Below are 24,783 nucleotides of genomic sequence, written 5' to 3'. Positions count from 1 at the left end.
TATAACTCGCGAAAAAATCTCATCTGTAAATAAATAAATATACTCTTTAACTTGGGGTGTTGGGGTGCGTTGGGAGGAAAAACCTTTCACCAAGAACGGTCGCATCTGGAGACATAGTCAATGGATGGTTGGAGGTGATTGGTCCCCTCAGGGCACCCAGTTCTCATCTATGGCTCCACGCTGCCACACCCTGGAAACTGCATCGACCTGCAGGCCAAACTAGATGAGGATAGCCAGATATGGTGAAAAAGTGTAGCGTCTGACCCAGATTGGGCGGCTGCAAACAGCGTCTGACCCAAAATGGGCGGCTGATTAAAAGAATGCAGAAGGATCAGGGGCCCCACTGTATTTATCAATGCCCCTAGTAAACCATTATGAGAGTACAATTTAAGGAAAGAGATGTGCCATGCGATCCGGCTAGCGACCGGCGCCTCGAGGAGTCCGGGCTTAGAGGTGTAAAATGTGCTATCAGCCAAGAAGAGGTAGGAACCAGGCCTCACTTGGAAAATATGCGACTGGTCAATAAACATAAAAGGCGCAGACCGCTCAGAATGGCGACGTGGAACGTAAGGACCCTGTATCAGGCGGGGAAACTAAAAAACGCGACATGGGAAATGCAAAGAATGAACCTCGATATCCTGGGAATGTGTGAGACCCGATGGGTTGGAAACGGGCAATTCAGAACGGAGGGAGCGGCGATGTACTACTCTGGAAGCCAGGAGGACGACGTCAACCATAGACATGGAGTGGCTGTCCTCGTGTCGCGACGACTGGCCAAATATGTCGCCAACTTCGTGCCGATCTCCGAGCGTTGCATGCTTCTTCAGATAAAAGGGCAACCCAAGAACATCAATCTAATTCAGATCTATGCACCAACTCTCGATAAAATACAGGAAGAGATTGAAGAATTCTACGAACAATTAGAAAACCTGATGAGAACCCTTAAAGATCGTGACATTAATATAGTTATGGGCGATTTGAACGCCAAAATCGGCCAAGGACAGGTTGAAAAAATTGTGGGCCCACACGGGCTAGGGCAGAGAAACGAAAGAGGGGACAGACTGTTGCAGTTCTGTCAGGAGAAGGAGATGGTCATCACAAACACGTGGTTTCAACTGCCACCCCGCCGCCTGTACACCTGGCGATCTCCATTGGACGGTGCTCAGGGCAACCTAGTCAGAAACCAGATCGACTACATCATGATTAACAGGCGTTTCCGAAACTGCGTCAAAAGCGTGAAAGCGTATCCGGGCGCGGACATAAACTCAGATCACAATCCAGTGGTGGCGGAAATCCGACTTCGTCTGAAAATACAACAGAGAAAACGACCGACGAGAAGAATCAACACCAGTAGCTTGAGGAACCCTGACATCAAGAACAACTTAGCGGACATTCTGAACGGGAAAATTGCGGACATAAAAGTTCGACCCGAACTCGATGTGGAGGAAACTTGGAAACAACTAAAGGAGACACTTAGAGAGACAGCGATAGAACAGCTGGGTATCCAGACAAAGGGAAAGAAGAGTGGATGACTAACGAAATTCTCGAGTTAATGGAGCAACGGAGAAGGAACAAAAATGAGGAAACAACATATAAAAACATCCAGAGAACCATCAGAAGTAAGATTAGAGAAGCAAAGGAGGCCTGGATCAATGTTAAGTGTCAAGAAATAGAAGAGCTTGAAAAAAAGCATGATAGTTTTAATCTGCACAAAAGAGTGAAGGAGGTGACGAACACCGCTCGGAAAAAAGTAGTCGCAGGGTTGGTTGACAACGACAACAAGCTCGTCGTGGACAAGGAGGAACAGGCGAAAGTTTGGAAGGACTACATCACAGAACTCTTTAAAGACAATCGCGCAGCGGCTGAGGATATTGAGGTAGAACTGGAGGGTCCGGAAATAATCAGAGAGGAAGTGAGGAAAGCCTTAAGCCTAGCAAGATCTGGCAAAGCAGTCGGACCGGATGAAGTGAATGCGGAGTTACTCAAACTGATCGACATCGATAAGAATGATACCCTCCTGAGGATATTCAACCACATTTACAACACCGGGAACATCCCTACGGACTGGCTGAAATCCACATTCCTCAGTCTCCCCAAAAAATCGAACGCAAAACGATGCAGTGACTATAGGCTTATCAGCCTCATGAGCCATGCATTGAAAGTGTTTCTGAGAATTATACACACTCGATTATGGATTAAAATAGAAGAAAATATCGGTGAAACTCAGTTTGGATTTAGGAACGGCTTAGGGACGAGAGACGCTCTGTTTGCTATGCAGGTTCTTGTTCAGAAATGTTTAGATCAACAGAAAAATGTCTTTGCGTGCTTTATCGATTATGAGAAAGCTTTTGACAATGTAAAACATGACATCCTCATCAGACAACTCAGGCGCATCGGTCTGGACAGTAAGGACATTAACATCATCAAGAAACTGTATTGGAACCAAATAGCTCAGATCAAAGTAGGAGACTACATTACCGAAGAAATCAAGATAATGAAGGGGGTGAGACAGGGGTGCATTCTGTCACCGGCCCTTTTTAATCTGTACTCCGAGGCTGTATTCCAAAACGCCCTGGACGAAGTCGATAAGGGAATCAAGATCAACGGCAAGCGAATCAACAACATCCGTTATGCAGATGACACTGTGGTTCTCGCTGACAACTTAGAGGACCTCCAATTGCTTATGGACAGAATCAACGAGAAGAGCAGAGAGTTTGGACTAAAGATGAATATCCAGAAGATGAAGATCATGATAGTCAGTAAACAAAGGATCGACAATGCTATAATCACATTAGATAGAAATCAGATTGAAAAGGTGCCGCGATTTAGATACCTTGGCTGCTGGTTAAATGAGAAATGGGACCCTGACGATGAGATTAAAATCAGAATCGAGATTGCGAGAGGGGTGTTCCGGAGGATGGGGAAACTCGTATGCGGCCGCGGTCCCCGATTTGAGACACGATGGCGTACCGTGAAGTGTTACGTGCTGTCGGTTCTGCTTTATGGGGTGGAAGGCTGGACGCTGAAGGTGTCCTCGATGAACAGACTGGAGGCATTCGAGATGTGGATGTACCGCAGAATGCTGAGGATCCCGTGGGTGGACCGTGTCACCAACGACGAGGTGCTCCGTCGAGCCGAGAAGTCACGAGAGGTCTTGACGACCGTGAAGCGAAGAAAAGCCGCGTACTTTGGACACATTTTTCGAAACAACAAATACAATCTCCTGCAACTCATCATCGAAGGCAAGTTAGAGGGAAAGCGCGGAATCGGCCGGAAAAAGTTTTCATGGATGCGGAATCTTCGGCAGTGGTTTAGCGTCCGCGACGTGGCCGCGTTGATTCGGCATGCACAGAATAAAGAAGAATATCACATGATGGTCGCCAACCTTCTGTAAGGAGAAGGCACCAGAAGAAGAAGACTCTTTAACTACAAAATACGGATAAGTGTCTTTATTTAATTAGTGCGTGGGTTAATTCTTTAGGACGAATTCCGGAATCTTTTTCTTAGCGCCGCTATGAGTACAACCAACAAAGAAAACAAAAAATTAAAATAAATAATTAAAAAAGAAATAAAAATGAATTTCTGTATAAATTAGGAAATAATTTAAGTACATTAACTGATCATTTCCCAGATAGCACCAAAATTGAAACATGTCCAAAATCGGCGCATAAGACATCTTTAAAATATTTTAAAAATGTCTTTTGGATATCATAAGACTTCTTAAAGATGTCTTAAAGATTTCTTAAAGTTATCTTATGTTCCAATTTTGGACATGGTGCTGTCTGGGTTGGGAATGCGTAAGTTTTATACCAAAATAGTTTAACTCATTATTGTCAGAAGATCAAATGTAAAAATTTTTGTCAGTGAATAGTTTATATTTTTTGATAAATTATTCTTTTGCCCTATTTCTTTTTAAAAAATCTATTATATTTTTTTATAAATTATATTTGCATTTTTACCGATTCATACAAAATACAATCATATGTTGAGAGATCATAGATTTATATAATATAGACAAAGCGCTCCCGAGGTTTAAAAACAACATTATATATAGTGACAAAGGACAATAATAGTAAAATGCTTTCCTTGTCCGATTGTGCAGTTTTGTTGGGAGGATCAAAGAAGAAAAGTAGCCATCTCACATTTTTCTGTTTCTCCTTTTTGTTTCACCTTTTCTCACAATTAGAGCATTGTGTGACGAAGAAAGCATCTTACCGCGCATCTCTGTTCTTTACTCTTATCATTAGCGCACTATTGCGTACGCGCGCGCATACACACACACACACACACATGCGCGAGTGTTCAATCTTTTATATAAGTCTATGATTGTGATATAATATTTTTGATATTTATACAATATATTAACTTATCTAGTCTTATTCATCCATATAGACTTAAGAATAATACTTGAAGAAAATATTGAAACTTATAGTCTATATAGGTTATAGAAAAAATTGAATACAAAATATGTGTTATATAGTCTTAAAAGGGATCGAACGGTTCAAATAAAAAAATTACTTTATTATTTTGTTCTCCTAAATTTAAATTAATATGTATTATAAAGTGCATACCTATAGATATCGCGCGAGACATATAATTACATATAATTAAAATATCGTAATTTGTATAGAGGAAGACAAGTGCGCAGCACATTAATTATTTCATTCTCTGCAGATATGCTATTAGAAAATTAAAGCGAAAATTATATGGAAAAAAAACTTTATAATAAAAATGTGTAGTTTTAAAAGTTTTACAATACGGACATTTGACTGTAATAAATTGTAAAAAATATCAATCTTTTTCTTAAAAACATATATTATGCGTCAAAGTTTAGTCCAACAAAGCAAATATGATAATTAAAAATACATATAAATAACTCTTTTTAAATAAACAATTTTTTCACAAAAAAATAATAGAACAAATAAAAAAGTTACACTTTGTAAAAGTATACACATATATAAATTCGGCGCAAGGAAATAATTTATTTTTGTTTTATAGTTACTTTCCATTGCTATAATTAATGGAATAAGCATATGTGACCTTAGAATATGTAAATCTGTAATACACCACGATATTGACTTCAAAACATATTTAATAATTAATCTTATTTGTGCAATATTTAATCGATTTGTCACATATTTCGAAATATTTATCTGCTTATACTTATCGTTAGCAATACAAATAGCAATATACAATAATTTTTTTTACAAAAAGGCCTATTATAGTATTAGATAAAGATATACTTATAATATAATCATTAGATATAAAACTTTGTTAACCATTTTTACACATTTTAACAAGGTCAATCAATTAGAAGTAATATAACTGTTCTTATTGTTGCACACCGTTATTCTAAATTTTGGTCACTTATCGCAACTTTTGAAGTAAATAAATTACAATTTTAGCATATACCCATTTTCTTTCTTATTATATATAAGCTGCATACGCACAATATATACACATTTATGTGTATACCTAATACATACATATACGCTATATATATACACGCGTGGTTAAATTATACTTTAACTCTTATTTTAATAACAATAATTAACTTTTACAGGAAAGTTAAATATAAAAAATTTAAAAGCTTTATCCAGTTAGCCAAATCTATTCAAATAGATTTTGCCAAGTGCCTGCTACAAATTGTTATCAATAAAAAGATTACAAATTTGGTACAGGAGCTATTATCGATTAAGTAAAAAGATTGACTGTAGAAACCGAGTAAGATTGTCAGATTGGTAACAATCGTGTAATATTGAGATGTCTCTTCTCGTCGTGCGTTTATACTCTCACGGATAGGCCGATCTTTTTGCGATTATGTCTGTCAGATAGAGCTACGATTATTATGTCTGTCTTTGTCAGCTCAACAGATTGTAGCTCTATCTATCGCGACATCACGCGATTAATCTATTGCTCTGTTTTACTCTTGAGCCTCGATCTCGTACACTTACACACATATGTAAGAAAATTTTGTGCACGCTTTTCTTTTTTATTAGGCTTTGAAATACATATCTAAAAGTTTACTAATACTCCTTTATACAATTTCTAGCGCGGACTGATCTTATTTTGTACGTACAAACTACAGAACTTTTATATTAAACAAATATATTGACGTCAGAAGCTGATAATAAAACTGTAATTTTCAAATTTTTGGAGTTTTTTAAACATAAAATCGGACAGTTTCACCTTTATTATTATGTGCACTTTAATCATGGAAAAGTATTTAATATTTTATTTAATTAATAAAAAAATTACTATGTGCAGAAATTAATCGATTTAGTTGGTAAAACAGGAAGGTCCGGCATCACCTTAAGAGCTTTAAAATAAATTTGTTATCGATTTATGTTATTATTTTATTTAAATGGCTAAAAGATGCAGATCGTGCTCTGTTTTACTGCCAATTTGCCGTTAGATTACATGCGCGCAGATTCTGCTCGGTTTTATCCGCCATTTTGCTGTCAGATTATGTCTTATGTCAGCAGATTCTGCCAGTAAAACACACAAGCACACAAACACACAAGACGCAGTTGATCTACATGATTGAATTTGTTATCTATGTGCTGACATATTGCACATAGAAAAAAAATCTTATAATATATATATTATTGTTTCTATTCAAATTATAAATTTTGTAGCAAATTTTAAAATGTCACATACATTCTAAATTTATTAACATATTTTAAACTTAAATAAAAAAATTTGTTTATTCAAACCTTAGAACATATATTTACTGGAAGGGGAATTGAGCATCGAGAGCTGAATTCAAGAGCTGTATGAGAGAGAATGGTAGTGACTGATTATCATCTACAATATGCATGTGCTGATATTGTCGTTGCCATGGAATGGTTTGTTTGATGATTTAATTTTGACAAATTCAAAGTCAGTGACAAATCAGTGATAAACCATCCCATACATGACAACGATGATATCAGCGTATGCGTATTGCGGATGATAGTCAGTCACTACCTTTCTCTCTTGCACAGCTTTTGAATTCAGGCTTATTCCATGAAAATATATATAGGCAATTGGCAATTCCCCTTCTATCGATATACATATGTTCTAACTAACAATAAGACCCAAACATACATGAAAACACACACACGAAATATGCGCACGCACATATATATGCACACATTCATATACATTTGCGCGCGTGTGCGAATAATTTCATATATTTATAATTTTATTAATAATTCATTTTGTTACTTTTAATTCATATTTATATATCCTATGTTTATTTTATCTTTTATAATCTGTATAATGTATGTACAACCGATATTCTAAGTTATTATATGTAAGATTTTTGAAATTATTATAAAACTTTCAATTACTCAAATTAAAAAATAAATAATTAAAAAAAAAAATTATTTAAAAAATATTATAAGAAAGATAAGACTGAGATTTTTATTTTTTTTATAAATAGTTTTCTAAGAAAAAAGTAAAAATTAAACGATTTGTACTAATCAAAAGAAACACACGCACGCAACACACACAAACGAAGACGCACATATACTATAAATAATGCTAAAAAGAGCTTTATTCATCCTTATTTAATTTGTAGGTTTCAATTTAAATTTAAATTTATTGTTAATTACAAAGTAATTGACTTCGAGAATCAGAATATAATCATTAAATAAAATGGTTTTCATACATTTTTAATTAAAATTTTAATAAAAAATTAAGAAATATTTTCAAACGAAAAAAAAGTTTATATAGTTATTTTATCATTTATTACGAACAATTTATTAATTGCTTTAACTATTGCCAATTATTAATAATCACGTAGTTACAATTTATTATAGTTTCAATTTACATCAAATAACTTCGATGTTCTTACAAATGAGGAATGCAGATGAAAGAAAGAGAGATGATATAAATTCTTCATCTATTTTTAATGATTATGGGGAAAGGGGGAAATGTCTTTATACATACATATATACTGTATGCATATATAGTATGTATATGTGTGTTTATAATACAATAGAATGTTCAATGTAGAATCGAGATGATTTTCTTCATAGATGCCGCACTCATCATCTTGTTCGAAATACTATAATCTGAAATTTTATTTACAAATTAAAAAATGTTTTATAGTATGCTCTACATGAAATTATTTATTTTAATCAACTTCTTTAAGCTGTCAGAATTATATTATATAATTCCATAGACTTGGTGAGATTGGATGGAACGTTATTGAAGTTCTTACACAATATAGATATACTGAAGATATATTCTGCAACCATTTGATAATACTTAACATATTCTAGAGATAATTGCAAAAAATAATTCTAATAAAAAATGTTAAGAACACTAATTTAGGAATTATGTATAAGCTCGAAAGTTCTTGTTAAGTTGATCACTGTCAAAAACCGGCTTGTTAACGATTGAGAATGTAACAAATTATAAATACATTGAATTATTGCTGGAAACTAGCATATTGAATAAGGCATTGCGGTGATAATGTCGCAGACAGCATTTTAATGTCTACTGCATGATACTGCGATTTTCCACATTTGATCGTTAGAAGGCATCTTTAAGGGGATCCTAGTCGGATCCTAAAGTTAGTTCTGTCGGTACGGCAGAACCAACTTTATTATTTTGGGATATCTTTTTATTGACTATACAGATCAATAAATCCTTTTCTACGATTAAAGTACTTATAAAAACGGACCGCGTTAGCTATAATTCCATATATAAATCATATAAAAATAAAAAATTACAGTTTTGTTATCGGCTTCTTTCATGTCAGCTCGTAACAATACTTATTTAATAAAAATAGTTCTGCAGTTTATCTGTGCATAAAATATAGTATACGCGATAGGGTTAACATGAAGAAATATTAGTAAACAATAAAAAGTGAGATTGCAAGTCTAATAAAAAAGTTATATATTAAAAACATTTTCACGCATATGTGTGCATACGTGCATATGTTGGATATGTGTGGTGCTAACCTATCGTGTGTATTTGTGTATACGTGTATATGTTTGGATATGTGTGGTGCTAACCTATCGGAGTTCGACCATCCGACTAGGATCCCCTTAAGGCTCCTGGTACCTCGCCGACCATGTCGGAATCGTGACGTCAGAGGCGAGAAATAACAAGTTGAGATTTTTTAGATGCCATTTCTAAATAAAAACATATTTGCATAAAATAACACTTAAGATCTCTTTAATACACTTTTAAAAAACGCTGAAAACTATCCTTTTCTCTTTATAATCAATCAACAGCTGTAAATATATATATATATATACAGGGTGTCTCAGACCACCCGTATCACCCTATTATATCGAAAACTGAGCGCGGCAGACAAAAATGTTTCAGACAAAAGTTGTAGGGCTTCAAGTAATGCATTACATAGTAATATTAGTATGACCTTGAAGAGTGTTGTCAAGGTCATATAAAAATGACCTTGAAATTTTTAAATGGAAGTACCTATATTTCATTCCATATTCTTGTAGCTTATCTCGAGAGCTTTTCAAAACACTATATGTAAGTCTCTTTTTATTAAGTAGTTTTCGAGTTATGGAGCTTGAAAGTTACAGTACCGCCGGCGTTAGCATTACTCAAAGTCTACCGCGCGGAGGTTGCCCGGTCGGATTTACATTTCTTTTGTATGTGCGCGCGCGTATGTCTGTGTGTGTGTGTGTGTGTGTGTGTAAATGTATGGCTAGATGCTACATGTGATTAGGCCTGATGTTCGAAATGTTTACCGTTTACTTCAATACAAGCACGTATTCTTTTCTTGAAATTATTTGTTGCATAAAGAATTTCATCGGCAAAAAGCACCGCTAGGCGGCGCATGGCGTAACAATTAATCCGTACATAAAATTCACTTAAGCGGAATTATTAACAGGCTCTCCAGCGAAGAAAAATGATCTTCTCTTGCAGAAAAGCACGTAACGAAATTCTCATTAATCAGCTATGTCGTATTCAAACGCAGAAGCTTCGGATATGATGCTTATTTTAGGTGAATGTGGTGGTCAATTTAGAGCAGCTGCAAGATTGTGGCGAGAACGATACCCAGATCGCGTTCCTCACTCATACAATGTTTTTTCTCGCTTAAGTAAACGAATTATTAATAAAGGCATTATTCAACCTGATCACAATAAAGGTAGACAAATTCGACGCCCAGTTATAGAGGAAAGGACGCCAGAAATTCTTGCATCTGCTCAATTGTATCCCCACGATTCATTAAGGCGTAGAGAAAGAGATTCTGGTATTAGTCGTGCCACGATCCACCAGATTTTTCATGAAAACAAGCTGCATCCGTACAGGATGAGTCTTCACCAAGCATTGACGATTGTCGATTTTAGAAACAGACTTGAATTTTGCAATTGGATACGTCAACAACCACAAAACTTTCATCAGAAAATAAAATTTTCTGATGAAAGCACATTTAAAAGTGACAGGTCTGTAAATACTTGGAACTGTCGTTATTGGGCACAAGAAAATCCTCATTGGTTCCGAGAAATTGACCATCAACATGTTTGGAAAGTCAATGTTTGGTGCGGAATTATTGAAAAACATGTCGTTGGGCCGTTTTTCTTTGAAGAGGACTTAAACGGTGCTCGATATGCCAATTTCATTGAAAATAATCTTCCGCTTTTGCTTGAAAATATTCCTCTACAATTACGCCTAAACATGTTTTTTCAGCAAGATGGATGCCCAGCGCATACATCTATAGTTGCTCGTCAACGATTGAACAATATGTTTCCAAACAAATGGATAGGCAAATAAGGCCCACATCATTGGCCAGCACGATCACCGGACCTCAGTGTTCTCGATTACTATTTGTGGGGAAGAGTAAAAGATCTGGTATACTGCGAACCCCCAACGACAAGAGATAATATGATTCATAGAATACGCGACGCTATTCGTTATTTAGATGCCGATGAAATTCTTTATGCAACAAATAATTTCAAGAAAAGAATACGTGCTTGTATTGAAGTAAACGGTAAACATTTCGAACATCAGGCCTAATCACATGTAGCATCTAGCCATACATTTACACACACACACACACACACACACACACACAGACATACGCGCGCGCACATACAAAAGAAATGTAAATCCGACCGGGCAACCTCCGCGCGGTAGACTTTGAGTAATGCTAACGCCGGCGGTACTGTAACTTTCAAGCTCCATAACTCGAAAACTACTTAATAAAAAGAGACTTATACATATAGTGTTTTGAAAAGCTCTCGAGATAAGCTACAAGAATATGGAATGAAATATAGGTACTTCCATTTAAAAATTTCAAGGTCATTTTTATATGACCTTGACAACTCTTCAAGGTCATACTAATATTACTATGTAATGCATTATTTGAAGCCCTACAACTTTTGTCTGAAACATTTTTGTCTGCCGCGCTCAGTTTTCGATATAATAGGGTGATACGGGTGGTCTGAGACACCCTGTATATACACCGGGTGTCCCATTTTAAAGGACTCACTCAAATATCTCAGAAACACTGCGTTAAATCAAAAAACATTTCCTACAAAAGTTGTAGGATTTCGAGAGGGACATAACATAGTAATATTCATATGACCTTGGGCGGCGTCTCCAAGGTCAAGTGAAGGTAAGAATAAATTTTTTAAATGGAAACCCATATTTTTTATTATAACATCTTTTTCTACTAATTAATTTGAACAACTTTTATCTGAAGCATTTTTTTATTTTCTTCAAAATTCACCTTCTCACCTTCAAATTCTTACCTTCACTTGACTTTGGAGATGCCGCCCAAGGTCAAATGAATATTACTATGTTATGTCCTCCTCGAAACCCTACAACTTTTGTAGGAAACATTTTTCGATTTAACGCAATGTTTCTGACAATGAGATATTTGAGTGGGTCCTTTAAAATGGGACACCTGGTATATATATATATATATATATATATATATAAAATTAATGCGTTTTGTAATATTAAACTTACCTATTGAGTTATTGATGAAACGATAATTGCTAATTGTATAAATAATAATGGAAGATTAATTGACACGTAGCCAGCAGAGTTATCTGAAATTAAATAAAACCATTTATTAGAATTCAATTTATAATAATTATTTGAATATAGCAAATATACGCATATTGTTTATATATGTAGTTTTTTAATTAATAGTAATTTTTAAATTACAAATTCAAAAGGAGGCTATATGGAGCCACGCGTAGGGTGTAGGTACGTAAATATTAAAAACAAACTTGTTGGAATAACAAATTTATTGAATCTAAACGTTTCGATCCTTTCTTTGGATCTTCTTCAGTAAATTTAATACAATAAATAATAATGGGGAATCTACATACTACCGCACGTAGCGCAAAAGCCGTGAGCCCCCCCTATCGATATCCCATTAGATAGACAAAGTGACATAATATGTCAGGTACTCAAAAGTGGACTCTAATGACGGGTATAGTGAGGAATTTCCGAAAGGGGGCTCACTCTTACTCACACACTCATCCATCGCACGTTCACACGACCGTACGCGGACGCGCCCGACGCACGAGTGAAGAAGATATTCGTTTTGATGCTATTTATAAGGCGCCCTACCACGGCTCATAGCCTGTTATCGAAGTCAATGTCAAACAATGTGTGGAATTTATTTCTCCTCTCTCTCTCCTTCTCCCCCTCCCTCTCCCTCTCCACTCTCTCCCTCTCCCCCCTCTTCCCCACCCCCCTCCGTCTCTCTCCCTCTATCCCTGTCCTCCCTTTCTCTCGCTTCCCCCCTTTCTCTATCTCCCTCTCTCAAACATACGATGTATGGAGATTAATGTTACAATTATGGCTCTCTAAAGGAATTCGATAACAACTAAACGAAGACCGTCTTTCAAGAAATTTGAGGCATATTTGTCACAACAGATATATATGCTCGATTTAGACACTCTGTGTCTTCTTGTCGGTTTAGGCCATTTATCTGGCGCCTGATAAACAGCATCTCTGAAACAAGTCTCTTCCTTAGAAACGGTTCCTCATCCAAGATCTCAACGTTATCCCAATCAAATTCGTGGTTATTCAGCCTGTGATCCGTGATCACGGATTTTTGCGCGGTGTTTCTTTTTATGTGATTTCTGTGCTCCCTAATGCGTGTTCTCAACTGCCTGCTGGTCTGACCGACATAAGAGGCATTACAATTTTGACATGAAATTTTGTATACAACGTTATTATGCCAGTCTTTCTGCAGTGTGTCTTTATGCACGCGGATAAACGAGCGTAACTTATTCAAATCTGTGTAGGACATTTTTACATCTAGATCACGGACCACATGGCTAAACCGCTCGGACCATTTGGGTATGTATGGGACATTAAAATATGCAACGCGAGCCGAATTAGTATCAGGTGTTCTGTTAGCGTCACCTGAATTATTATTTTTATTTCTCGCAAACAAAGTCCTAAGCCTTTCGTGAAATGTTTCAAAAATCAGTTGTAATGGATACCCATTATCACGTAACACCCCAATGACCAATTCGAGGTTCTTTTGGTGATATCTTGGATGTGATAACCAGAAAGCCCTATCTATTAGGCCAAATATTGTGCCTCTCTTGTGGCAGAGAGGGTGACAGGAGTAATAATTCAGATATCTTCCCGAAAATGTTGGTTTATGATACCAATCGAATTCAACGTGTCCCCGGTTTAGAATGAATGTAACATCCAAAAAATCGAGTCTATTGCCCCCCTTTTCCAAAGTAAACTGTAATCTATTATGACACGCGTTAAACTGTCTTAGTATCTCCTGGCTCGTCCCGAGAGGGACGGCCAACGCGATATCATCAACATAGCGTACGTAGATCGGGAGTTCAAAAGGAAGGTCTCCTATCACCCTGCTCTCCAAATCGCGCATGGTTAAATCGGCTACTATGGGAGACAGCGGAGAACCCATGGGCGCTCCGAAGGTTTGTTGATAGATTATGCCATCAAAGGTGAAAAAAGTTGAGTGAAGAACAAGCCGGACTGCCTCCAAAAATTCCACGCGCGGTATCGTACAGTTATTTTCTATGAAATTCCACCTCGCGGCTATGCCGTCGACTGCCAAATCCAATGGGACGTTAGTGAATAGAGAGACCACATCCAGTGAAATTACCGCCGTTGCATATTTTAATGTCCCATACATACCCAAATGGTCCGAGCGGTTTAGCCATGTGGTCCGTGATCTAGATGTAAAAATGTCCTACACAGGTTTGAATAAGTTACGCTCGTTTATCCGCGTGCATAAAGACACACTGCAGAAAGACTGGCATAATAACGTTGTATACAAAATTTCATGTCAAAATTGTAATGCCTCTTATGTCGGTCAGACCAGCAGGCAGTTGAGAACACGCATTAGGGAGCACAGAAATCACATAAAAAGAAACACCGCGCAAAAATCCGTGATCACGGATCACAGGCTGAATAACCACGAATTTGATTGGGATAACGTTGAGATCTTGGATGAGGAACCGTTTCTAAGGAAGAGACTTGTTTCAGAGATGCTGTTTATCAGGCGCCAGATAAATGGCCTAAACCGACAAGAAGACACAGAGTGTCTAAATCAAGCATATATATCTGTTGTGACAAATATGCCTCAAATTTCTTGAAAGACGGTCTTCGTTTAGTTGTTATCGAATTCCTTTAGAGAGCCATAAATCATTTGTAACATTAATCTCCATACATCGTATGTTTGAGAGAGGGAGATAGAGAAAGGGGGGAAGCGAGAGAAAGGGAGGACAGGGATAGAGGGAGAGAGACGGAGGGGGGTGGGGAAGAGGGGGGAGAGGGAGAGAGTGGAGAGGGAGAGGGAGGGGGAGAGGGAGAGAGAGAGAAGGAGAAATAAATTCCACACATTGTTTGACATTGACTTCGATAACAGGCTATGAGCCGTGGTAGGGCGCCTTATAAATAGCATCAAAACGAATATCTTCTTCACTCGTGCGTCGGGCGCGTCCGCGTACGGTCGTGTGAACGTGCGATGGATGAGTGTGTGAGTAAGAGTGAACCCCCTTTCGGAAATTCCTCACTATATCCGTCATTAGAGTCCACTTTTGAGTACCTGACATATTATGTCACTTTGTCTATCTAATGGGATATCGATAGGGGGGGCTCACGGCTTTTGCGCTACGTGCGGTAGTATGTAGATTCTCCATTATTATTTATTGTATTAAATTTACTGAAGAAGGTGCAAAGAAAGGATCGAAACGTTTAGATTCAATAAATTTGTTATTCCAACAAGTTTGTTTTTAATATTTACGTACCTACACCCTACGCGTAGCTCCATATAGCCTCCTTTTGAATTTGTAATTTATCAATGCAGGGAGCCTACATTGTTACTTATTAGTAATTTTTAATTATGTCAATATTTCAAAAAATAAACATAAAGCTTAAAAGAAAAGATATTATATAAACATAGCTTGTTCAAGTTTTATTTAATATTACAATATATTAAGAAAATGTTAACGTAATCTCCGTTTATTGCAATGTGCATATATGCATCTTAAATGTGACTTGCATTTCACACGTACATTAAAAAGTACAGATGTCGTTCAAATAATTTCAAATTTTTTGTGTTCTTTTGTTTATTCATAAACGTTATTAATTTGTTTTGCATACAAAATTTTAAATATTTTTAAAATAAAAATTTAATGGATTTAAATTAGAACGTCGTCTCTCACTGATCCAGTAGGCTAACTTTTTAACTTTTAATGTTGATACAATATATTAATTATATTATTATCGAAATATTATTATATTACATGTACATTAAATTTAATTTAAATATTATATTTAATAATAGTAATTATATTATATATATATAATATATTGTTTAATAGTATATATGTATATATATATATATATATGTATATATATATGTATATATATATATATATATATATATATGTATATATATATGTATATATATATATGTATATATATATATGTATATATATATATATATGTATATATTATAAGAAAATTTATAATATATTTAAAAATGTACGATATTTAAAAAATAGCTTTTCTCTTACCATCATTATTATCAGATTCTGATTTGTCTAAGGCCTGGATCTCCATTTTACGATGTAACTTCGTTGTAGTAGTTGATGTAGTAGTAAACATTCCTACATAACAAAAATATCATATATCATTTATTCATTTAACGCAAGTTTACCAATAGCAATTTTACCAATAAATAAATGATAAAATCACGTTTTAGCAAATTGACAAGTTTGACAACATAATATTTGACAAATAAATTAAACTATCAAGTAAAATACAAATTTAAATTTCCCAGGCTAGTAAAAACTAGACGCAAATGGTAGTGTATACATAACATATTTTAAATTTTCCGAACTAGCAAAAGTTAGTGCGGATAGTAGATGTAAGTTTCAAGAAAAATTAATCTTTCTTTGAAATTGAATGTAGGTGTGCACAGGATACAAATTTTTCTTAGTGCGATATGAAGTAATTAAATAAGTTTCAATAACTAATGGAAAGAAATCATAAACAAAGTCGATAATGATTGCTAGAAATAAAAGCTGTGTAATTTAAGATAAATAGACTGACAATGAGTAGACAGATCAATAGACAATCAGATTTTAAAATCTATTATTTGGCAGGCGGACTTAAAAACTAGAAAAAAATGGACAACTTTTTCAGTAAAGTTGCCACAAAAAGTAAATAATAATAAATTAGAAAGATCAACCATGCATTTTCATGGAAAATAAATACTGACTAAGACTATACATGCGCTCGCTCGATAGACCATTTTTATTCAATATACATTGCAATAAAATCAAGTGGATAATAAAAGTGACAACTTCATACACTCACACTAAGTTCTCCACACACATTAGTTAAAAATTAAAATAAAAGTCTCCATCAATATCAAAATCTTTAAGACCTCCAATATTCGAAAAACGCCTCCTGATTTGATTAGAAATTTTGATTTGTTAGACTATTCCAATTGTCCAATAAAGGGGATTACCAAAGATTTAGGATATATGCGAAATCCTTCGAAGAAAATTAATCGAGCAAGATCTGATTGCATACATTGCCAATTGAATACTAGGATCTTTTGATTAGTCAATTTTGCTGGTTACTCTCATTAATTGATACATAGGGGAAAGTAGGGTAAAACCGGGCAGGCTGGTCAAACCGGGTACCTCTATTTCTTTGTGATAAGTGTTGGCCTAGTTTACATCGAGCACTTGATGCACTTATCAAATAGTAAATAACTAGTAAGTTGGTTCAGTTATTGGCTGATCAGTTCAAATTCACTACTTGATATACGTATCAAGTGCTCGATGTAAACTAGGCCATTGTCATTTGTGACCAATTTGTGTTATTAGTTGTAAATTGACGCCATTGTTGTTCTGAGATAAACCGTGTCCACGTATACACGATACTTTTTTTGAGAGAAGTTTAAAGTTTTCGAAACAAAAAAGATCGATATCGGAAAACAATCAAGTCGTCGTGGACTTTTTCTATACAAAGCATTTATTTTGATAAATGCAGAATTGAATTCTGTACATATTAGAAAGTATAGATCGCATTAGTTTTCATCGTTTCTTTTACGTCGGAATATACAGCCGCCGTGTTTATTATTTTCCTCGTGTTGGGGCAAAACCGGGTACAAAAAATATAGGATTAAAAAATTAAATAATAAAAAAAGCAAGAAGACAGTTTATCTTTAGAAGAAAAAAAAGATGTAGCCTGCATCTTTTGCAATAATTTGTACTTAACATCAATCGAAGGCCAGATACAATGCATTACATGCTAAGGGTGGGTCCATGAGTTTTGCAGCTATATAGAGCAAGATATTTGCTTTTTTTGTAATTTTTGTTTGTAGAATACATACAGAGAGAATTTTCTTAGAATTTACCCTGAAAATCATGGTAATCGTGAGACAATATGGAAAGAATTTTAAAAATATGATTAATTTTACCATACTTTTAGTGAAACTATACTTTTAGTACAATTAATCAAACATATTTTATATTTTATTGTATTGTGATAGATATTATTTTTTATTGTGATAAATATTAATCAGAAAAATTCTCATAAAATTTTTTTCATATCATATTGTCCCATGATTACCATGATTTTTAGGATAAATTCTAAAAGAAAATTCTCTCTGTGCATTTTTGTATTGTATTATGATTTAAATAAATCAAGATTTCGTAATTGTACGGTAATTTACACGCTTTTAAATGAGTACCCGATTTTAGCCTACCGGTGGGGCAAAACCGGGTATTTTGACTACTTCGAAAAATCTTGTCCTTGGTAAGCAAATATTTTTTTTCAGCAACTAGCCTTATTTTCTCGTAGTTTAAGGTTTACTTAACACTACTAACGGTCAGTAGATTTTTTTTGTCTTCTGATTTTTTGTAGGAAGACAAATCCAAAAAAGTACCCGGTTTTGCCCCACTTTTCCCTATATGTATATATGGATGTGTTATTGGGAGAAGTGTATGTGCCAATGGAATCCTGCCAATCAATTTTTCATACATAGAATCTTATATACAGTTTATCATGTAGCCCCCATGAAAAAATTTATATTAAATTATTGTAGTTCTTTTTTGGCAATTACAATTGGAGCAATTTTGCGATATTAATTTTAGAGTAATTACTAGTAAGAATATGCAATATTATAAGCTGTACGCATATATTATTATGAACATAGATTATTATAGACATTTATGTGCAGAAAGCATATTTTTAGGGAGCAACAATTAAATCGTTACATGCGGGATCAGTACAAACATGCTGAAAAAGTCCAGTTATGCCATGACCGCTTGCTACCGAGACCTTTGCGCGTCAGTAAAAATCTTTTGCAAGATAAAATTGTACTCCTAGCATCCCTACAGTAATTTCTCTTGCGTTAAATTGAATTTTTTATTTAAGATTATCCAATTAGTCAGATGATCAATAATATGTGCAGCGAAAAGCTTAAGGATCATGTTTCTTAGCACGAGAAAATATTAGTTGAGCAACATTACGATCTTTTTTGGATACCAATATAATGCTGAAGATCTTCCAATATCTAAAGACTACTTCAAACAGGCAAGAAGCACTAAAGATTGTTGTAAGAAACCGCGTCCCAAAATCTGTTTCATAGAGATGTCGTAACCCGATCATTTATTAACATTAAACATTAAATATAGAACACAGAAAAGATTGAGGAAGAATAAACTGTAAAAGTACAGTAGATTGAAAAAGGTTATAATAAAAAGATATTAAAGATGTTAGAAATAAAAGATAAAGATAAAATATTACAAAGTAAGAAGTGATCAGGCACAAGCAAGTCACGGTCAAATTCTCAAAAGTTGAGTAAACAGCGAAAACAAAAATGTAAAACGACTATAAACAGAAGAACCAGAAACGAAGCACGATATGTGACTCTGGTTAGAATCATCATACTTTTCTTTCTTTCTAATTAAATAAATCGATAACGAGAAGCAGAGCCGGATCTAGATATTTTGTTACCTGAGGCAACATTAGTAATTGGCGTCCCCCCCTTCCCTCTACATACACACACAAAACACAAGCATTATGTTAAACATACTTTGGATGCAGTAGTACATAAGTTACTGCTAGTATTATTTTCTAAAAAAAATTTTTCTAAAAAAAAAATTTTCTAAAAATTGTTTAATTTATTTAATTACAATACAATTGTTCGTTTCTGCGCCCCCTCACGTCTTTCGCCAGAGGTGAGTGCCTCGCTCGTCACACTCTAGATCCGGCTCTCTAACGAGAAACTCGGACTTTGGAAGATCACTTCCAAAAGTCATAGCGCATCATACGTACAATATATTATAACCGCTAAAACTCGCATAAACTCACATTGTGTGATTAAGTGACAGCAAATATTATTTTTTACTTAAAAGTACAGAGTGTCTTTAGTTTGTATGTATGTGGGTTCTAAACTCTTTAGGCGTATGAATCTCAAAAAGTCCCTTTTTTAGCGGCTAAGGTTATTGTAAGTGATACTTGTGTTGAAACACAAAGTTATTCATACGCTGAAACCGATAATTCATCTCATGCTCCATAAACAGAGTCATAAGAAATGTGACATTCCTTAATCTCGAATAGTTGATATATTTTATTTCTGCGTCGGAACTGTTCATGATGTCCCGCGCTCCGCGCTGCAATGTAATCGTTCGAAGTACGCCTGAATCTGTTGTCACGACACTTGATAGAAGGGAGGTTCCTACAATACTTTACGAATTATTTTGCAACGGTTTGCTGTGTATAACAGTTTAAACGTATAGTTTTGTGTTAACCGTTATGCTCTTTTTCTGACTAACGATTCTGCCGATTTCAGGATTTCAGGATTTTTTCTCGTTGACACTGCTTTTTCTTGGCATTTTCACAGTGCGGCTTTGGCCAATACTCGAGTCAAGGATTTTCGCCTCTAATGCGCTAATATGTTTAATACCTGAGATCTGCTCCTGATTGCCAATTGTGTTTACGTAAAACAATAGCAAAATTTCAGGTTTTTCTCAGTTTTTGATACAACCTTTAAAACATCCGATATAAAGGATGCAAACGATTTGGAAACCATTCAGCGTACAAAAGTTACCCTTATTGACTTTTGATAAGTTTCTTCATAAATGAGGAGCACATATTCGTCAAATGAAAACTTTATATTCACAGTTTACTTGATTACTATAGGAGAGTGATTAATCAATTAACTGTATGTATGCACGGAATGTTTGAAGTAATGTTCATTTGCATCAATAAACATACACTACTACATCTTTTGTAACGTAAGGGAATTATCACTTTATCACTTTTTGTAATTTTGAATAACATTTTATGATAGCTTATTGAACTCTTCTAAATAATCTCTATATCAAAGATAAAAAATATAGCATTCTAATAAAAAAAATGAAGATGATCTTGGATGGTACCCGTTAGGGGTACTTGCACTATTGAACACGTTCCGATTGAACACTGCTTGATTTGGACATAGCATTATTAAACATCGCATGATTGGACACGTACACTGCACGATTGGACACTGTACAATTGAACATCCCACGATTGAACACCGCACGATTACACATCGTACGATTGGACACAGCATGACTGGGTACAAGACGATCGGATATAGCGTTCGGTTTGGACGCTTACACGCTTAAAGCGCTTTTAAGCGTTATTCACATCGTTCGCTTTGGAGTTGTAAGCGCTCACAGATCGACTAATGACGTCATCGTGACGTCATAACTTCTGCTCACAAACGCTTATTCCTGCGAGGTAGGGCAGCGTGAAGGCTGGATTATAGAGGTCGTAAATTTTTTCCGTAACCGTAAATTTAAGGATTCAACCAATCGCGTTGCTTGATTCGGCAACGGTGATTGGTTGAATCCTTAAATTTACGGTTACGAAAAAAATTTACGGCCTCTATAATCCAGCCTTGAGCGTGAACAAGCGTAAGCGCTTACGTTCATTTCGAAACGCATTGTTAACGCATGGTATCAGTGAATTTGGCTTATGGCCTAGTTACACCATCATTTGATACTCGTATCAAGTAGTGCATTTGAGCTGATCAGCCAATGAATAAACGAATTTAATAGTTATTTACTATTTGATACGCGTATCAAACGATCGGTGTAAACTAGACCTGTGACAAACATTATGACAGAAATAGTTTTTTTAAAAGATGTGGAAACCGACCGCGTGTACAAAATATATAGAACGGCAGATGAAGTAAAGCGTATATTTGCGCAAATATAATATAATTAACTTATCGTCTGCCATCTTGATGCGCTTAAGTCGCTTACAATTGCCAAAACGAACGGTATTCCTAACTGTTGTGTAAGCGCTCAGATACCAAACCGACCGATTGAAAACAGCGCTTATAAGCGTGAGCGCTCACAGCGCGTGAGCGCCCAAACCGAACGCACCCATAGTATGGACATTGCACGATTGATTGCATATGATTGGACATCGCATAATTGAATACAGGCTCGATGGGACATAATTTCTATCGATAAGGTGTAGTGAATGAGTTTACTTTTGCAAAGTTGCAAATCTATGTGTAATTGTAAAATAGAATTATTGATGTTATTAAAAACTGAAAGAACCAGTCGACATTGGTAGACTTCGCTTTGCGCAGAAAATTACAAACTCGTGTGGAAATTTGTGCAGTGTCCAATCGTGCAATGTGCATGCTATTCAGTCATATTGTATCCAGTCGTTCTGTGTTCAATCGTCCGGTGTCCAATCGTGCGTCCAATAATTCTATGTCCAATCAACCATATCCAATTTGTATCAAACGGAATATATCTTCTTAAAATCTCTTCTACGTCTCCGTTCACAATAAATTATTTCTATCATCACGTTCTCCTCGATATTATACAACTTTTGTCAACAAAATTATTCCATATTATTAAAAATAGCAAACTTATTCCAGGTGGACAAAATTATTGCCCCATCCTGTACATACAGGGTGAACCGTGTAACGTATGCGTATCCACCTAAAATTATTTTGTTAGTGAATCGGTCAAAATTTTTTTGTGTCGCATATATGATTTAAAGAGGCTCTTAAAATGATTATAGTAAGATATTATAGATAGATATTTTATTAATTGCTTTTTTTAGTTTTCAAGGTCTTTCAGTTTTTTATAGATAAACCTATAATGTGTTTTTCTGATATTTTATACTTTAATTTGACATAATTTTGCATAAACTATAAAATATTTATTTTTTAATATTTTTATCTCAATACTTTTATACAAAAAATAACGAGAGCAATTAATTAGTGTAAAAGAAAAAATATAGTTGTTTAAAAAAAAAGTATGTAGTTGCTAGTTGCAAATTACATATTTTAGACTTTTCATTTCAAAACTGCGCTGAAGATGGTCCAAAAAAGAGACCAAAAAATGTACGCTTATATATCGAATTTTAAATATCGTATAAATTATAGTTATATTGAAAAAATATAATTATATTGAAAAAACCCGAGCAATGGTAACATGAGTAGAGGAAAATACATACATGTAAATCTATGTACATACATGTGTATTTACACAACAGAAGATCGACAAATACACAAACAACATATGAGATGTGGAATAGCAAAAAATCCAACTTGAAATATTTAAGAATCTTTGGTTGTATATGCAGCATATGAGAAAATATTAGAAAATTAGACAATAGAAATAAAACTATATAAAAAATTGTTGATTATACGTAGACTGAATATCGATTATGGGAGCCAATAAAAAGATAATAATTGTCTGAGAAGTATACATTGAACTATATATACTGGAATAAGTGATCCTGTTGGTCGGCTGTCATCGAGAGAGAGGTACATTTGGTGTGATTGGCATCCCTTTCTAATATTACCTGATTGGTCAACGGTATGTCACGTGACATAATTCTCAGTTTACTACCTTTTTTTTTTTTATTATCTTTTTCACATTTCTTTTTAGTTTTACTTTCAATTTCTACTAATTGTAAACACTAGTGTAAATAAATAATATTGAATAAGATTATAGCCTATAGTATATGAGTGCATGACATATATACTGCATGGTATAACCGAGTCGATGTTTTTTAATAAGATTTTATATCGATAGAAAAAGGATGCCAATTACACCAAATGTATCTCTCTCTCGGCGACAGCCAAACAATAGAAATGAATAGGGATTGCTCATTCCAGTATGTATAGAGTTCAATGGAAGTATATAATTAGCAAAGATGCGAATATATGTATAACAGAAGAAGACAGAAGAGAAAATTAAAATCTCTAATATGCACGACGCACGCACGCACGCACGCACGCACGCACGCACGCACGCACGCACGCACGCACGCACGCACGCACGCACGCACGCACGCACGCACGCACGCACGCACGCACGCACGCACGCACGCACGCACGCACACACACACACACACACACACACACACACACACACACACATCATAAAGATAATTTAGATCTAAATAAAGAAATTTTAAGCGATGATGAGGAAGATATAAAAAACGTAGAAGAAAATACTGAAGAAGAAGAAGATGACGAGGAAAATATAATAATCATAGAAAATGTAGGATATATAGCAGAGTAAAAAAACACAGATTTTACCGAGAAACTGTTTATATAATTATACGACAAAGGAGAATACAACATATCTTGGCCGTTAACCTTTTGTAGTAGTCCTTTTTTTTTAGTAACCACGACCATAGCATACAAAACCAAAGAAAGAGACTTACTAGATTATAGCAACGTAGTCATAGGGTGCGTTCGGTTTGGGCGCTCACGCTTATAAGCGCTGTTTTCAATCGTTCGGTTTGGAATCTGAGCGGTTACACAACAGTTAGGAATACCGTTCGTTTTGGCTATTGTAAGCGACTATAAGCGCATCAAGATGGCAGGCGATAAGTTAATTATATTTGCGCAAATATATGCTTTACTTCATCTGCCGTGTTCCATATATTTTGTACACGCGGTCGGTTTCCGCATCTTTTAAAAAAACTATTTCTGTCATAATGCTCGTCTTAAGCCAAATTCACTGATACCATGCGTTAACAATGCGTTCCGAAATGAACGCAAGCGCTTACGCTTGTTCACGCTCATGCTGCCCTACCTCGCAGGAATAAGCGTTTGTGAGCAGAAGTTATGACGTCACGATGACGTCATTAGTCGATCTGTGCGCTTACAACTCCAAAGCGAACGATGTGAATAACGCTTAAAAGCGCTTTAAGCGTGTAAGCGCTCAAACCGAACGCACCCATATTCACTATCTCTAACACCCCCACATGAATATGACCAAAAAAAAAAAGAAATCTATCATATTTATT

At 35.2% G+C, this 24,783-nt stretch overlaps 2 protein-coding genes across 4 annotated transcripts in view; one reads left to right on the top strand and one right to left on the bottom strand.

The window, feature by feature from the left end:
• The first annotated feature begins 374 nt into the window (after positions 1–374).
• On the top strand, positions 375–1,532 carry LOC145942983 (protein CFDP2-like). The gene has a single exon (XM_083050162.1). The coding sequence runs from the start codon at positions 375–377 to the stop codon at positions 1,530–1,532; it is 1,158 nt and encodes a 385-aa protein (XP_082906288.1).
• Positions 1,533–7,788: 6,256 nt separating this feature from the next.
• The window catches only part of LOC145942505 (uncharacterized), a 53,972-nt gene continuing 36,977 nt past the window's right edge, over positions 7,789–24,783 (bottom strand). For 2 of the 3 annotated variants that reach the window (XM_083049302.1, XM_083049304.1), the window contains 3 exons: positions 15,999–16,091; positions 11,941–12,023; positions 7,789–8,060 (listed from right to left, as the gene is read on the bottom strand). In XM_083049302.1, coding sequence (XP_082905428.1) covers positions 11,941–12,023; positions 15,999–16,091 — 176 coding nt within the window. In that variant the 3' untranslated portion in view covers positions 7,789–8,060. Of the gene's footprint in view, positions 8,061–11,891; positions 12,024–15,998; positions 16,092–24,783 lie in introns of those variants that run through there. The other variant, XM_083049303.1, reaches the window with a different exon arrangement.

The sequence above is a fragment of the Prenolepis imparis genome, unplaced genomic scaffold (genome assembly GCF_030444845.1).
Source record: "Prenolepis imparis isolate NDT839.2.m4 unplaced genomic scaffold, iyPreImpa1.0 SCAF_11, whole genome shotgun sequence".
Taxonomy (NCBI): domain Eukaryota; kingdom Metazoa; phylum Arthropoda; class Insecta; order Hymenoptera; family Formicidae; genus Prenolepis; species Prenolepis imparis.
Note: the sequence above shows the minus strand (reverse complement) of the source record. Positions and strands in the feature narration are given on the sequence as shown.

Excerpts from the sequence above, each read along its gene's own strand:
- LOC145942983 (XM_083050162.1), top strand. The coding sequence starts at position 375 with ATGAGAGTACAATTTAAGGAAAGAGATGTGCCATGCGATCCGGCTAGC.